Raw genomic sequence first — 16,014 nt, 5'->3', positions numbered from 1 at the left:
CGGTGGGCTCTGTGGCCTTCGGGCCTCGGGACCAAGCAGGAGCGGCGTAACCATGGGTCTCCGTGCCCCTGCCCTCGTCACTTACCGCTGGCTGTCTGGCTGGCCGAACGCGAAGCTGGTGAAGGAGCACTGGGCGCCTGTGTCCCAGCGGAACAAATCCTTGGATGTTTTATAGGTGAGACCTAAATGAGAGAGCAGGGGGATGTCCTGGGCTCCAGTCCACATGGGCAAAGCGGAGGCCATACACCACCACAGCGCTGGGTCTGAGTCTCATCACACAGGTCCTCATTGGCTGCATCTCAGCCGAGCAGCAGGGCTGGCCCTTCCGTGTGAGTCAGTGGCCACGGCAACTGCCGGGCCATGAACCGCAAGGGATCTGGGCCCCTGCTGCTGAGCTGTGCGTCATGAGCCTCAAGCCGCTCGCAGCGATTCTCCATTAGCTCAGGTGACTTTGGAGCCGTGGGATCAGTTCTCTCCCTGTTGCCAGCAGCAAGTTAAGATTGTATCACACACCCGGTTCTGAACTTGCCTGCATTGCGCAGCTGCACATGGGCTCCCCGACTCAACCAGCTGGGGCCGCACGCTCAATGCCTCTGAGCGAGCGAAACACCTCGCTGTACGGGGCAGCCTCTGAGCTAGGTACCAATGCCCTGTGTCCAGCCCCTAGAGAGATGGGGCCCGTCCCCCCCTCCCCATCTCGAGCCCCGACACAGTCCAGTTCCCTCATGCTCAGAGGGCTTTGCACTGCGAATGCCCCACAGGCCAGCCCCCACAGAGGGCACATTGTGGCAGCTGTAACTGGGTGGGGGTTCCCAGCCTCCCACCCGAGCCAAACTCCTGCAGCTGTCCCTGCTGCTCACACACCCTTTCCAATCCACCACCCCGCTTCCCACTGAGCCACCATCTCCCCAGGCAGTCAGCGAGTAACTTCGACCCAGGCCCAGACAGCGAGGCAGCCTAGTCTGGCCAGTGACTACAGGCTGAGGTGTCAAGATGTCCTGAGTTCTAATCCCGACTCCCGGTGTGACCCCTGGCAAGTCATGGCCCCGCTGTGCCTTGGTTTCCCCAATTGTGAATCACAGATACCTCCCTCCTGGGGGGATGGGGAGGGTTAAAGCTCTGCGGAAGAGCTAAGTATTATCAGAACAGCAGCACTTCCATTAGCAGCCTGAGGGAGAACATTACCCTGCAGTACCCCATGAGCGGCCCTGCACCTAGGAAACAACAACCACCGAGTTCATTAATTAGCTCCTGTCTGCAGAGTACTTTGAAGATGACAAGCTCTGTGGAAACGCCAGGACTGTGATCCTGAAAGCAGGGCTGAATTTTACTGTAACCTAGGTGCTGCTCTACAATCGGAGTGAGGACTTTTCAAAGCTGGAATGACGGGACTCCAGCACAGAGCTCTGCGCCCGCCTCGCAACCCTGGGGCTGGCGGGGGAGCGCCGGGAGGACCTTACACTCTCTGCCGGCAGCACTAGGAGAGATTGCATCGTCCTCCGGGCCGGGACCCAGCCTGCAAGGTCTCTAGAGCCACGATCGCCTCCTCCTTGCCTCTGGAAAGTCCTGTACCGAGCCCTGGGGCTCCAGCTGTCCTTTGGCAGCAAAAACTGCAGTCACTCACCGATCCAGAAGTTCCGGGTCTCGAAATCCGGCTCTGTCACCTCATTGGTGGGTTCCAAATGCCCCAGGTAAAAGGCCAGAATATCCTGCACTTTCTGATTTGTGATCTGGGCCAGCATGGCTCCTTTCTCCTGCAGGGGATCAGACCCAGACAGCCCAAATCAAGAAATCCAGCCAGCCAGCACAACAGGCTAACCCTTCCCTTCATCCACAGTTTAGTCCCTGCAACCCAGACGGGCCAGTCCCCCGTCTGAGCACTTCCTCCATCCCCACCAAGATGTATCCTGAATCCATTCCAGGCAGGCAGAGGAGTCCAGTTCCCTAGCGTCTCCTCTTCCACAGGGAACGAAGGGACTGAAAGCTCCCACCAGCTGCGTGGGCGTGAAAACAATGGGGCCCGTGTGGCCCATGGGAGCCCAGAGGCTTTGTTCTGATGGAACGGACACTCGATGAGCGACACTTGCTCTCCCAGCTGATCATCACCCCTGTGGGCAGATTAACTCCCCGGGGCTCCGAGCCAGTGCAGTCAGTCTGTCGCCTGCACCAGGTGCGCACGGATCGCTCTGGACATTGGCCTCGGGGGTCAAAGCCAAGACCCAGCCTGCAAATGGAGAGGAAATTTCCAGCCACATACGAGGTGGCTTTCGGCTTCCAATGCTGTGGCAGGAGCTGGCCTGGGCTGTTTGCTCCCAAACCCCTGCCATGGAAGAGGGCTCAGGCTGCGACATGTGGCATCCAAACAGGACTGGACGCTCCCCCTGGGGCGACTCGGGAGTGAAATCAGTGGCATGGCCCGAGGGGCTGGGGAAGGGCTGGCATGTTGCGTCTCGCTGTGTGCTGCACCCGGCCGCCCTCGCAGATATCCTTTCCTACGGCCTGTCCCCTTGGTTCGCCAGGGTCGATGATCAGCTCTGAAATGCCAGGGGGCTCGTGACACCCAGACCTGCCTCCGGGGTGTGCTGTCCCCTCACAGAAAGCCATTAACAAGCCAGCTCAAGGGGGGCTCTTTTAGCTACAGTGCAGAGGCTGTTCGAGCCAGAGGCCCCTGGTTCAAGCCCTTGTGCCAGGACCCATGGGACTAGCACCAGGGTCTACAGAACCTGGGCCGGCTGCCACTCCCACACCACTGCCAGGCCAGCCAGAGCCCAGTCCCAGAGCACTGCAGGAAATACCGCCCAAGTGACAGCACCCTGCAGCCTCTGATCGGCCCACGCACACTGTGTAACCCGGGAGGGTGCCCCAGCAGGCCGTCTGGCCTGCTGTGACTCCAGACCCCATCTCGTTGCCTGCTCTCCAGTCTCTGACCCAGCTTCGCTCCGACCCTTGCTCTTACTGACCTTGGCGATTACTCCGATCCCTGCTTGCTGACTAGTGTCTCGTGACTGTCCTTAGCGTGTGGACACAGCCCAGCCGTGACCAGCAGGCCACACTGCCTGCACCCCAGTCTCTTTCATCTGCCCCGGGGCATCGTGTAGCATTTGCTCACAATTCGGCACTTCAGAAACCACAGTTTGTATCGTGCCCACCACGCGCTCGGCCCGTGCCATAGTGGTTCTGAGGAGCCGCTGGAGACCGCCCGGGGTCCCAAGTGAATCCAGATCCCTGCATTCCTTATAAAACGTGGGCCCTCGGGGACTGAAGAGACCCCAGGGCTGGTGGGAAAGAGGGAAACCCCCTCCCCAGAGGGTTTTAGCACACGCTCCAGTGCTGTGGAGGTGAATCCCAGCCTGGATTTCGTTCCCCTGTCCCTAGACTGAAATATTATCAAATGTGGCTTCCTAAGCAATACACTGGCTCTGTGTGCATGAGTGAGAGAGGCTGCCCTCTACTGGACGCCCCACAGAAAAGGTAAGAGACCTACTACTCCTGGCAGCTCAGGAGCTCTCCTTTAGTTCAAGCAGTTGCAGCCTGTGTTTTGGGACTGGAAGGAGTAGGGTCTAGCCCTGGTTTCTGGCTCTCTCTGTGAACTGGGTCTGTTGAGTGCAGCACAAGGGCTGATGGGGGTTACCTGGCATTTTATTTTGGCTTCATAATACGTGTCTGCCTCAGAGGAAATCATGAAGCAGTCCCCGTCTATCCTCAGGTCGCAGGTATGGAAAGGGAACTGAACCTTCGCTGTGAGAGGAGAGAGAGGGAAGGATCAGTCCCAGGGACTCTGCCTGCAGGAGAGGAAGCAGAGCCCTCTACACGCACCAGTCCAGTCACTCACCAGGCAGCCTCTCACTTGTAACTAGGGTTGCCAACCCGCCAGGATTGGCCTGCAGTCCCCAGGAATTACAGATTAATCTTTAATGAAAGATTATGTCATGTGATGAAACCTACAGGAACATGTCCAACCAAAATTGGCCACCCTCCCTGTAACTCTCCTCAGCCCAGCAACCCAGGGGTGCAGGAAATGGAACCTGAAGGATTAAGTTCATGCACTGCTCTGCTCTCCCCCAGGGTGTCACTGTTACACCAGGAATTATTCCGGCCCAGCAGCCTTTGCATCAGGCAGGTCAACAACTCTTAAAGGAGCCCGCACTGGTATTCAGACGTTTGGGGGAAGTTTGTTCGGACTCCCCATAAGTGTGGCACCATTCAGCCCCTCCCCTTGGACAGCCAGGGGGGTTCATTTAACAGCAGCACGTATCCCCTGGACTATTTTGTTCAGTTCTGCCCTCATCCCCAGTGCCACCTGCACAGAGGCCTGGGATTCCCAAAGGGCACTGCCCCAGTCTCGCTGGTTCCAAACATGCACTGAATGGCATCAAGATCTTCCGCCTCTGACCCAGCCAGCGATGGGCCAACTAGCCTGAGCAGATCCAGCCACAGCTGAGGAGCATCACATCTGCAACTTGGTCTCATTTCTAGCCAGCAGCTGGGACCGGGAAGGAGGCAGGAGGCGACACTGAGCAGCCGTCTCCAGAACTGGGAGGGATGGGCAGAAGAGCAACAGATTACAACCAACCAGCCCACCTTGTCATTTACACCTTCGCAAAGTGAGGGGCGAACCGGGCAACCCCCTGCCCCCAAGGGCATTTAACACTCACCCATGCAGCCATGCAAACTGGGACACAAGGTGCTGACCAGGGCAATCGGGCCCCGGGAGGGGTCCAGGCCTGGCAGTGCACTGATGCCAACAAGACAAGATCAGCAAGGGCCCCATCCCTGGAGTAATTCTGTGCTCACCTGGCCACGCACTGGAGAGCACGCGGCAATCCTGGGCTACGCTCCCCCACCAGCACCAGCGGGCTCCAACCAGGCCTTCCCCATTCTAGCGTCTGTTATCCTCGTAACCCAAGCCATGTAGGGAACCCATTGGAACCCCTCTCGCCTGGGCCAGGGGGACTTCTGCCAGGATCCGTGTCTGGCCCTGGCAGCTCTTGGGGCAGGGGCTGATTATAAACAGCAGCTGAAAATGAGTTTGAATTTGGGGGCAAAACAATGGCTAAAGCTGTATGTACCCGATGCTGAATCTCGGCAGGCCTCCCACACCCTGCCAGCCCTGGACTCTGCCCGGCAGCCAGACACAGGGTGCAATGGACTGGGGTGCCCCTTGCTCAGCCTGGGATTAAAGAAATATAAAGAACCACGCAGGGGCACAACTGATGCCACGACAAAGCTGCCTGGAGTCCCGGGCCCCCAGGGAGCTTGGGACCCCCAGCAAAGGAGCTGAATGCTGAAAGCAGAGGCTGGGCTGAACTGCAGCCTCCCTTAGTGACCAGCTTGTGAAACAGGGTCAGCAACCACCTCTGAGGCCCCATGAGCGGGCCTGTGCCCAGCCGGGAATGGCCTCTGGGCGCAGCCTGGGAGGAGAGGAGCCAAGCTGGCTTCCTGTGCCTGTTGGCAGGGAGTGTGGGGCTGCACTGGGCTGGGACTGCAGCTGTCCCTTTCCGGAGGCCGTAGGGGGAACCATCCACCCCCTGCAGAAGCTGAACTCACTGCCGCACTCTGCTCCGCCGTAGCCGATGTCACAGAGGCAGGAACATTCCTCCGCCCTGAACCGCCCGTGGAGACACTGGATGCTGCACTTCACTGCAAGAGATCCAGGCAGTTAGTCTGCGTCCTGGCCTGGCGCTGGCTCCCCAGTCCCTGCCAGCCTCCCAGCGGAGCCAACACAAGTTCTTAAACAGCTCGGCAAGCACCACAGACACATAACTGCAGGGCTCTGCAATGCACACAGGCGCATTACACTGACACCGCATGGGACACACACCCTGAATGGGTCATGTCCGCGCACACATCCTGCATGGGTCACGCACGTCTGCACACACACACACACACACGTTGTATGGGACACACAAGCAGACACTGCATGGTGCGGGGGACGGACACACACACCTCCTGCATGGGTTACATGAGCACACACATTTCATGGGACACATGAATACATACATACACAGATGCACCCTGCATGGGCCATGCACACACACACACTGCAAGAGGGGCACTCACACCTGCACACACACACTGCAAGGGGGACACGCACACACACTGCATGGGACACACACACGTGCACACACACACTGCAAGGGACACGTACACGCACACTGCATGGGCCATGCACACACACACAGCACTATGGAGGCAGTGGTAGCCACTCCATAGCCAAGGCTGAGCCTGGACTTCCATCCCAAGCCATATTTCCATCCTTTGTGCCCATCGTGGATGGGAGCTGAGCTGATGGGTTTGCACATTGGGAAGCTTCAAACAGGGCCTGGGTGGGATTTTCTCTGGGAATTTGGGAGCTGCTGGGATCTAGGCGTGTATTTGCTGTGCACTCCTATGTTCCCCAGTGCAGATGCTATATTGGCCCTCATGTGGCCAGCGGTGATAGGTCCCTGGGACCCAGCCCTCATGCTCAGATGCAGCCACTGGCATGGGGCGGTGTCACGTCCCAAGCCATTCCAGGGGAGGGTTATTTAGGACTTGTCACCCACGTGCCGGGAGCCGCAGAGGGTAGATCTACTCTGCAAGACAAGACCCAGAGCCGCGAGTCCTGAGCCTGGGTCAGCTGACTCAGGTTTGTGGGGCCCAGGCTGCAGGGCTAATAGCAGTATAGACGTGTGACGAAGTTGGGGATTTTTGTAGTGTTTTACGTTAATAGTGTGCGTGCACCTCAGTTTCCCTGTGCACTGCATGTTTAATGAGGTGGTGGGAGAGGGGTTGTTGTTACACGGGACTGGGTGTGACCTCGTCTAGCAACCGGGACCCCTAGGCAACGGCCTGGAGATGGGGTACCCTAGCAACTGGTGACCTGGTGACCAAGAGGTTCATCCCAGCTTGGGCTATAGGAGGACAAAGGGCTGAGGAGAGAGGACCCTTGTGACCTGTTTACCTGGGATGGGAGACAAAGGAGAAGGGAGGAGCTGTTGGGGGAGATGATATTGGACAATCCGCTGGAAGGAGAGGGCTGCTGGACTGGGGAGAGAGAGGAGCTGAGCCCACTTGGATGCAGGGGAGACTTAGATGTCCTGTGCGGAATGAGGCCAGGCCAGAGGCCCTGAGAGTTTCCTATGCTGGGTTCAAAGGCTCAATAAACCCTCCTGTTTTACGCTGGCTGAGAGTCACTCCAGTCTAGATATTAGGGTTGCATTACTCCCTCTGTGTGCGGAGGCTCTGGGGGTCCAGAGTGAGTGGACTCCCTGAGGGAGCCCACAGCGAGAGACAGACGTCCTGAGGGCTCAGAGAGGTGTGGTTCCAGGAGACGGAGGGGCCTACGGCTTAACCCCTGAGAAGGGCAGTCACAGTGAAGGGGGTTCCTCCTAGGGACCGTACAGAGCCGAGAGAGAGCAGGAGTCCTGGGAGTCCATGACAGGACGTGCCTGCCTGGGCTGGAGCCTGGACTCATTTGGGGAGGGTCTTGGAGCCCGGGCTCCAGCCTGCGTGGGAACAGCTACACTGCTGTTTTATCCCCCGCAGCCCAATCAGCTGACCCAGGCTTTGAGACTTGCTGCCGTGGGTTTTGTACTGCGGCAGAGACGTATCCAGGGAGCAGGAAGGGACTGGGCTAGATAAGCCAGTTCCACGGTTCCTGGGACGCCTCGGGCCTGATTGCTACTGTTCTCAAGGCTCCCTGCAGAAACCCTCAGGAAGAGAAAACCTGGGCGATGTCCCAGGGTGACTGGCCCCTCTAAGAGGGAGCTGGTAAACCTGTGACTGACTGGCCAGCTGCCTCCCAGTTGGGCTAGATAGAAGAGGCCACAGCAAGGAGAAACTGAGGCAGCTGGTTGGCTGGAAGGACAGGGGGCAGAAGCAGCAGAGAGATGCCGGAGGGAGGAAGCAGCAGGAGAGCAGTAACTGCGCGCTGCTGGCGATGAGTGCTGGGAAGGCCGGTGAGGTCTGGCTCGAGCTGGGAGCCTGGCCCAGTTGCAGGAAAGCTTGTGCAGTGGCCCCTATGAACAAGTGGAGGCTCCAGCTTGGTGAGGGTAAGCCGGACCCAGAAGCCAGGGGCTGCCTCTGCAGAGGGGTGCCCAGGAGCAGGGTTAGGGCTCACCGGCAGGGAGACTGGGCAGTAGGACGCTCCAGGGAGCCTCTCCCAGGAACACTGACATGGGGCTGGAGGAGAGACGTGGGGCTTGGAGCTCTTGGGTGGGGCCCTGGAATAGGAGCTAAGGAACTGGGGCAGGGGGCTCGTGACTATTGGGTGGTGACCTTGGACAGCAACCCCTGAATGGGAGTGAAGGCTGCTGCGTGGTAACCCTGGTCGGCGCTGGGGTTGGGGAGGGCCTGTCTGTACCATGAGGGATCTGTGGACTGGCTCTGTATATGAATTAAAGGGGCTCAGTTTGCTGCTGAGAGACACAATATTTCTTTGCACGGCTGGATGAAGGGGAAACTGAGGCAGGCCCCTCCGTCATGCTGCAGCTTGCTGCTGGAGGGTGCTCAAGGGGCCACCTGACACAAGGGGAAGAGGTGAGACTGTAGCGGGTTCTTGGGCTAGCAAAGGGTGAGGAGGCTAATTAGGCTTTTGGGTACAGGGGAGTGGGGCAGGAGTGTCTCCCTTCACCACATCAGGCTGCTCCGCTGGCCCCACGCAGGGGTTCCCTGCCCCACTCTCCCTGCAACACGGAAATAAGCCCTACAAGGATGTTGTTGCAGTTCTCAAGGCAAAGCCAATGTTAGCTACCCCCTGATACTTCTCAGGGGATGGTAAACTTAGAAGAAAGAAAACCAGTGGGAAGGAGCAAACTGCACAGATAGGGCAGGCAAAAGCCTGTAACTGCCCCTGGAGAGACACCAGCCTCTGCGTTCCAGTGCTGCTCATCCCATCCCTGCCACTTCATCCTGAAAATGCTTCTGCTGTGCAGCCCCACGCAGCCCCCGGGCGCCAGCCCCACGCAGCCCCACAGCACTCCACATACAAGACTGTAATGCAACACGACGACCATGCAATGCAGGCGTCTCACCTTGGGTGCGGATGGCAAGAGGCATCCCCGTGCACCCTGCACACACCCGTGCCAGCCGGCTGTCTCACCTTGGCAGTACCGGCCTGTGTACCCTGGCAGGCAGTCACAGTGGCAGCTGCTCATGTTCAACCGCCCATCGTTCCTGCAGCTCATCCGACAGGGGTTCCTGGGGACCTCTGATCAAACAAAAGGCACGAGGCGGCTGTAAGATGGCAGGTGCCCAGCTGTGCCAGCCAGTGCCCAGGGCCCCACTGTGCCAGCAGGGCAGGGTGACTAGCATAATCTAAGTTAAGTGAAGGAGCAGGGCAGGGAGAGAACTGGCACTCACCACACAGTCCTCCGCTGTGATCCCACGACTTGAAGCATCCGGAGCATCCTGAGGTGCAGAGCGAACACCAGGCTCCTTTCTTGTAAGGGATGATCATCTTCCCATTCATCTCCCAGTTCCCCCTGGGGGCGGAACAGACAGGCATGGAGCCGCAGGGCCAGGGGCCCCAGCGACTGTCACAGGTAGGCCCCGGGGCGCTCTGCCTTTCCAGCCCCGCCCAGGGGCCATGTGGGTTATCCCCAGGCAGCTGGCCCTATGATATGCAAGAGCCCACATTGCAGTTGGAGGTTCGGCCACAACTTCCCCCTCCTCTGCTTCACCACTGGAGCTGGGCGACCAGCCTGTGTGCTGCAACCAGCCCCTAATGCTTAACAGAAGGGAGTATAGCATCTTCTGCCCAGGCAAGGCCGGCCAGCTGATTAGCCCCATCATTTTCTGCTCCCAAGCCCCACCTACTTTAATTATAAGCCACACCCACCATCCTCTTCCCAGGGGCCAAGTTTTATCTTCTTTCATTGTAAGCCCCACCCACCTTCTACTTCTGTAGGACCAAGCTCTGCCTACTATTATAAGCCCCACCCACTCTCTACTTCCATTGACAGACCCACCCACCTCTTTCATTGTAAACCCCACCCATCTTTTACTTCCCTGGGGCCAAGGTCCTCCCACTTCCTGGTGCAAAAGTTGCGGATCTCTCTAGACATCCAGATAGACTTAGGTGTAGTGTTGGAGAAGAGCCGGCGGTCATGGTACATGTAGGTACCAATGACATGGGAAAGATAGGAGAGAGGTCCTGGAGGCCAATTTTTGGCTTCTAGGTAAGAGATTAAAGTCCAGGACCTTCATGGTAGCATTCTCTGAGATGTTCCCAGTTCCACACGCTGAGCCAGTTAGAGAGGCAGAACTGCAGAGTCTCAATGCGTGGATGAGACGATGGTGTAGGGAGGAGGGGTTTAGATTTATTAGGAACTGGGGAAACTTTTGGGAAAGGGGGAGCCTATACAGGAAGGATGGGCTCCATCTAAACCAAAATGGAACCAGATTGCTGGCACTTAACATTAAAAAGGTCATAGAGCAGTTTTAAAACTAAGCGCTGGGGGAAAGCCGACAGGTGTGGAGGAGCATGTGGTTCGGTTAGAAACATCCCTTAGGGGAGGATCTACTGATGGAGATTCTCTATGTCCTAGTAAGGAGGAGAGGATGGAAGATGATGAAATACAGGTAGGATCTGATGAGAAAGTCAAATGAAAAAAAATCCCATTCAATTACATCATGTAATGGCACACAGCTAAAAAGAGACACTTTTAAAAGTGCTTATATACCAATGCTAGAAGTCTAAATAATAAGATGGGTGAACTAGAGTGCCTCATATTAAAGGAGGATATTGATATAATAGGCATCACTGAAACTTGGTGGAATGAGGATAATCAATGGCACACAGTAATATCAGGGTACAAAATATATCGGAAGGACAGAACAGGTCATGCTGGTGGGGGAGAGGCACTAGATGTGAAAGAAAGCTTAGAATCAAATGAAGTAAAAATCTTAAATGAACCAAACTGTACCACAGAATCTCTATGGATAGTAATTCCATGCTCTAATAATAAGAATATAGAGGTAGAGATAGATATTACTGACCACCTGACCAGGATGGTGATAGCGACTGGGAAATGCTCAGGGAGATTAGAGAGGCTATTAACATAAAAAACTCAATAATAATAATAATAAATAATGGGGGATTTCAACTATCCCCATACTGACTGGGTACATGTCACCTCAGGGTGGGATGCAGAGATAAAAGTTTCTTGATACCTTAAATGACGGCTTCTTGGAGCAGCTAGTTCTGGAACCCACAAGGGGAGAGGCAATTCTTGATTTAGTCCTAAGTGGAGCACAGGATCGGGTCTAAGAGGTGAATAAAGCTGGATCCCTTGGTAATAGTGACCATAATATAATTAAATGTAACATCCCTGTGGTGGGAAAACACCACAGTGGCCCAACACTGTAGCATTTAATTTCAGAAAGGGGAACTACACAAAAGTGAGGAGGTTAGTGAAACAGAAATTAAAAGAAAAGGAGTACTTGTGGCACCTATGAGACTAACCAATTTATTTGAGCATAAGCTTTCGTGAGCTACAGCTCACTTCATCAGATGCATCCGATGAATGCATCCGATGAAGTGAGCTGTAGCTCACGAAAGCTTATGCTCAAATAAATTGGTTAGTCTCTAAGGTGCCACAAGTCCTCCTGTTCTTTTTGTGAATACAGACTAACACGGCTGCTACTCTGAAACCAGAAATTAAAAGGTACAGCGCCAAAAGTGAAATCCCTGCAAGCTGCATGGAAACCTTTTAAAGACACCATAATAGAGGCTCAACTTAAATGTATACTCCAAATTTAAACACACAGTAAGAGAACCAAAAAAGTGCCACTGTGGCTAAACAACAAAGTAAAAGAAGCAGTGAGAGGCAAAAAGGCATCCTTTAAAAAGTGGAAGTTAAACTAAATCAGGAAACGCAAGACCCCAGGTGTCACTTACAAGGAGGTCACCAACCTGCTGGGGGAATATCTCCGTAAGTGGGGGAAGGGCGCAGGGACATGCGGAGGAGATGTATCACCTGGTGGGGTTGGAGCAGCTGTAGGACATCTGCCCTCCAGACCTTAAGATGTGGTTAGTGCACCAGAAGCCTAAAGATCTGTGCAGTGCAGGTGCACTGGCGGATGAGTTTGTGGACAGCAGATTGGGGGGAGGAGGGAGACCCCCATCGGGGACTCAGAAGGGGAGTCACCCAGAGACTTCTCAAAGGTGGGACTCCAGAAAGCCCAACTCAGGGGTGCCCACGAAGGCTAGGGCAGGCCGACCCCCCTTGTGGGATTTGCAGGACCTGAAATGTAATCACTGTGACCAAAAAGGACACAAGGTGCCGCAATGCCTGAAGATGAAGGAAATGTTGGCCAAGCCTGGAAGTGTCAACTGGGTGGTAGCCCACCCAGAGGAGGCACCACCAGTTCAGGGGGCCGCAGTCAACATGGCAGGGCCAGTGGGAGGGGACCACCAGGCCAGGCCAGCAGGAGAAGGTGGGGCTCCAGTTTCAGGGCGCCCGTTCTCAATCCATCAGGTGAGTGTGGGACAGGCCCCGGGGGACAATTGCCACATCATCCCCATCGAGGTGGGGGGAAGGAGTGTCCAGGGGTTCTCGGACACGGGCCCAGAGGTGACACTGGCCCGGCCAGAGGTGGTGGACCCAGACCAGCTAGTGCCTGATGCATACCTGACCCTGAGAGGGGTGTTCGGGCCCCCCATCAAGGTGCCTGCAGCAAGGATACATTGAAATGGGGGGCTAAAGAGGGCCCCAATGAAGTTGGGGTGCACAATCAGCTACCCATGGAGGTACTAATGAGTAATGACTTGGAGGACTGGCCAGATGGCACTCAGAGAGCCCTGGTCCTTACCTGGAGCCAGAGCCAGCAAGGGACACCCTGTCCTGATCCAGCAGTGTAGGACTGGAGGAAGCGAAGCACTGAGGATAGGGCTCGACAGGGCTGGGCCTGAACCTCTGTCCCAAGGTGGGGAAACCGAGGCACAGCCAGCCAGGGCTGTGGCCCCCAAACCCTGCAGCAGAATTCCAGAAGGAGCTGTAGGAGGATTCCTCCTTAGAGAAGCTGAGGCCCCTGGCTGGCCACAGCGCTGCTGGATCCCAGGAGAGATTCCTGTGGGAGAAGGGATTCCTGTATGGGAAATGGGCTGGCCCAGGGCAAACTGAACCTTGGAAAGCCAGGAGGCAGTTGGTGGTTCCCCAGAGGTACCGCCGCAGACTGTTGTATTTGGCCCACGATATTTCCCTTTTGGGGCATCAGGGCATCCGGCACCAGGCAGAGGCTGCTGCAGGACTTTGACTGGCCTGGGGTCTTTGGCGCAGCCTAACAGCATTGCAGGTCCTGTGACCCCTGCCAGAGGGTGGGGAAGGCCTGGGATAAGTGTAAAGCAGCTCTGAGACCATTGCCCATCACAGAGGAGCCTTTTGAGAAGGTGGCCATGGACATAGTGGGGCCTCTCAGCAAGGCAGCCTGGGCTGGGAAGAAATATATTCTGGTGGTGATGGATTTCGCTACGCGCTACCCTGAGGCGGTGGCTCTGTCCTCAATCGAGGCAGCCACTGTGGCAGACGCGGTGCTGACCATTTTCAGCAGAGTGGGATTCCCCAAGGAAGTCCTTACAGGTCAGGGGTCCACTTCATGGCAGCCTTGCTCCAGTGCTTATGGGAGAAGTGTGGGGTCCAGCACACCTGGGCCTCAGTGTATTACCCTCAGTCCAACGGGCTGGTGGAGAGGTTCAATGGAACCCTAAAGATGGTGCTGAAAACATTTATGGACCAGCACCCACAGGATTGGGACAAGTATTTACTCCACCTGCTGTTCTCATACAGGGAAGTGCCCCAGGAATCCAAAGGGTTCTCCCTGTTCGAGTTGAGAGGAGAGTGAGGGGACCCCTGGACTTGATGAGGGACGAATGTGAGGGGAAGGCCTCTCCCGATGGAGAATCGGTGGTGGAATATGTACTGACTTTCCGGGAAAAGCTCACTGAGTTCATGGGCTTGGCCAGGGGAAACTTAGCCAGAGCCCAAGGGAAGCAGAAGATCCGGTATGACTGCTCAGAGCGGGCCCGCTCCTATGCCACCAGGGACCAGGTGATTCTTCTCATCCCCATGAGGAAGAACAATCTGCAAGCTGCCTGGGACAGGCTCGTCAAGGTCATCAGACAGATAAATGAGGTGAACTATATGGTGGAACTGTCCAACCAGGCGCACAGCCACCGGGTGTACCATGTCAACATGATGAAGCCGTACTGGGACAGGGAGAAGTTGGTACTGGTCATGTGTGGGCAGCGGGAGGAGAAGGGAGAAGATCCCCTGGTGGGCCTCTTCCCTGAGACGGGTGGCACCCCTCACTGGAATCAATTCCCCTCTCTGACCAGCTAACCCCTGCCGAGCGGGCTGAGATCAGAGGGGTGCTGCATTCATACCGGCAGCTGTTTTCCAACCGGCCTGGGCTCACTAACCTTGCTGTTCACCAGGTGGAGACGGGAGCCAACCTTCCCATCAGGTGTTCACCATTCAGGGTCACTGGGAAAACAGCCCAGGACCTGGAGACAGAGGTCGGAGGCATGTTGGCTTTAGGGGTGATCCAGCCGTCCTTCAGCCCCTGGGCCTCTCCCGTGGTGCTGGTCCCCAAGAAGGACGGGTCAATCTGGTTCTGTGTGGACTATCGGAAGCTCAATGCCATCACCGTGTCCGATGCCTACCCCATGCCTAGGATCGATGAGATCCTAGACAAGTTGGGGGGCGCCTGGTACCTTACTACCATGGATCTCACCAAAGGCTACTGGCAGGTGCCTTTGGACCCAGAGGCCAGGGCGAAGTCTGCTTTCACCACCCAATAGGGCTCTTCAAGTTCCTGGTCCTGCCTTTCGGCCTCAGGGGGCCACCTTCCAGCGTCTGGTGGATCAGTTCCTAAGGGGGATGGAGGACTTTGCTCTAGATCAGGGGAGGCCAACCTGTGGCTCCGGAGCCATATGAGGCTCTTCAGAGGTTAATACCCGGCTCCTTGTACAGGCACCAACTCCGGGGCTGGAGCTACAGGTGCCAACTTTCCAATTTGCTACAGGGTGCTCACTGCTCAACCCCTGGCTCTGCCCCAGGCCCCGGCCCCACTCCACTCCTTCCCCCAAGGCCCCCGCCCCTTTCCTTGAGTCTGCTGCGCCCTTGCTCCTCCTCCCCCCCCGACCCGAGCCTCCTGCACGCCACAAAAGAGCTGATCGCGGCGGGCGGGATGTGCAGGGATGGAGGGTTAGGTGCTGATCAGTGGTGCTGCTGGAGGGTGGGAGCTGGGGGTAGGGTGGGGGGGGTTGATGGGGGGGCTGCTGACGTATTACTGTGGCTCTTTGGCAATGCACATTGGTAAATTCTGGCTCCGTCTCAGGCTCAGGTTGGCCACTCCTGCTCTAGCGTATATTGATGATATCTGTTGTCTTTAGCCAGAAGTGGGAGGAGCATGTGTCTCAGGTGAAGAGGGTGCCGGGTTGCCTCCAGGATGCAGGACTGACAATAAAAGCTGGAAAGTGCAAGGAGGGGATGGCAGAGGTGTCATACCTGGGCCACAAGGTGGGGGGCGGCCACCTAAATCCAGAGCTGGCCAAAATGGAGGCAATCACGGACTGGCCCGCTCCCCAGACTAAGAAACAAGTCCAGGCTCTCATTGGGATGGCGGGGCACTACTGGAGGTTTGTGCCACACTTTAGCTCCCTGGCAGCTCCCCTCACGGAGCTTTGTAGGAAGGGCAAGCTGGACAAGGTGGTCTGGACCGAGCAGTGCCAGGGGGCTCTCTGTGCACTGAAGGAGGCAATCATCCAAGGCCCGGTGCTGGTAAACCCAGACTTTGACAAACCCTTCCTGGTGTTCACTGACACCTCAGACCCCGGGCTGGGTGCAGTGCTGATGCAAACCGATACTAAGTGGGAGAGACACCCCATCATGTACCTGAGCAGGAAGCTGCTGCCCTGGGAGCAGGGCTACACGGCCGTAGAGAAGGAATGCCTGGCCATGGTGTGGGTCTTTAAAGAGCTGCAGCTGTATCTTTTTGGGAGGTGCTTCACTGTGAACACTGACCATTCGC

At 56.5% G+C, this 16,014-nt stretch overlaps 1 protein-coding gene across 3 annotated transcripts in view; it reads right to left on the bottom strand.

Annotated features, from left to right (window-relative positions):
• CLEC18C (C-type lectin domain family 18 member C) overlaps positions 1–16,014 on the bottom strand; it is a 48,151-nt gene that overhangs the window by 17,915 nt on the left and 14,222 nt on the right. For 2 of the 3 annotated variants that reach the window (XM_043526413.1, XM_037878160.2), the window contains exons 5-10: positions 9,343–9,464; positions 9,083–9,190; positions 5,548–5,640; positions 3,632–3,738; positions 1,625–1,754; positions 86–182 (exon numbers count right to left, since the gene is read on the bottom strand). In XM_043526413.1, coding sequence (XP_043382348.1) covers positions 86–182; positions 1,625–1,754; positions 3,632–3,738; positions 5,548–5,640; positions 9,083–9,190; positions 9,343–9,464 — 657 coding nt within the window. The remainder of the gene's footprint in view (positions 1–85; positions 183–1,624; positions 1,755–3,631; positions 3,739–5,547; positions 5,641–9,082; positions 9,191–9,342; positions 9,465–16,014) is intronic. The other variant, XM_043526414.1, reaches the window with a different exon arrangement.

Source organism: Chelonia mydas, chromosome 12 (genome assembly GCF_015237465.2).
Source record: "Chelonia mydas isolate rCheMyd1 chromosome 12, rCheMyd1.pri.v2, whole genome shotgun sequence".
Lineage (NCBI taxonomy): Eukaryota > Metazoa > Chordata > Testudines > Cheloniidae > Chelonia > Chelonia mydas.
The sequence above is the reverse complement of the archived record's forward strand: the minus strand, read 5'-3'. Positions and strand labels throughout refer to the sequence as shown.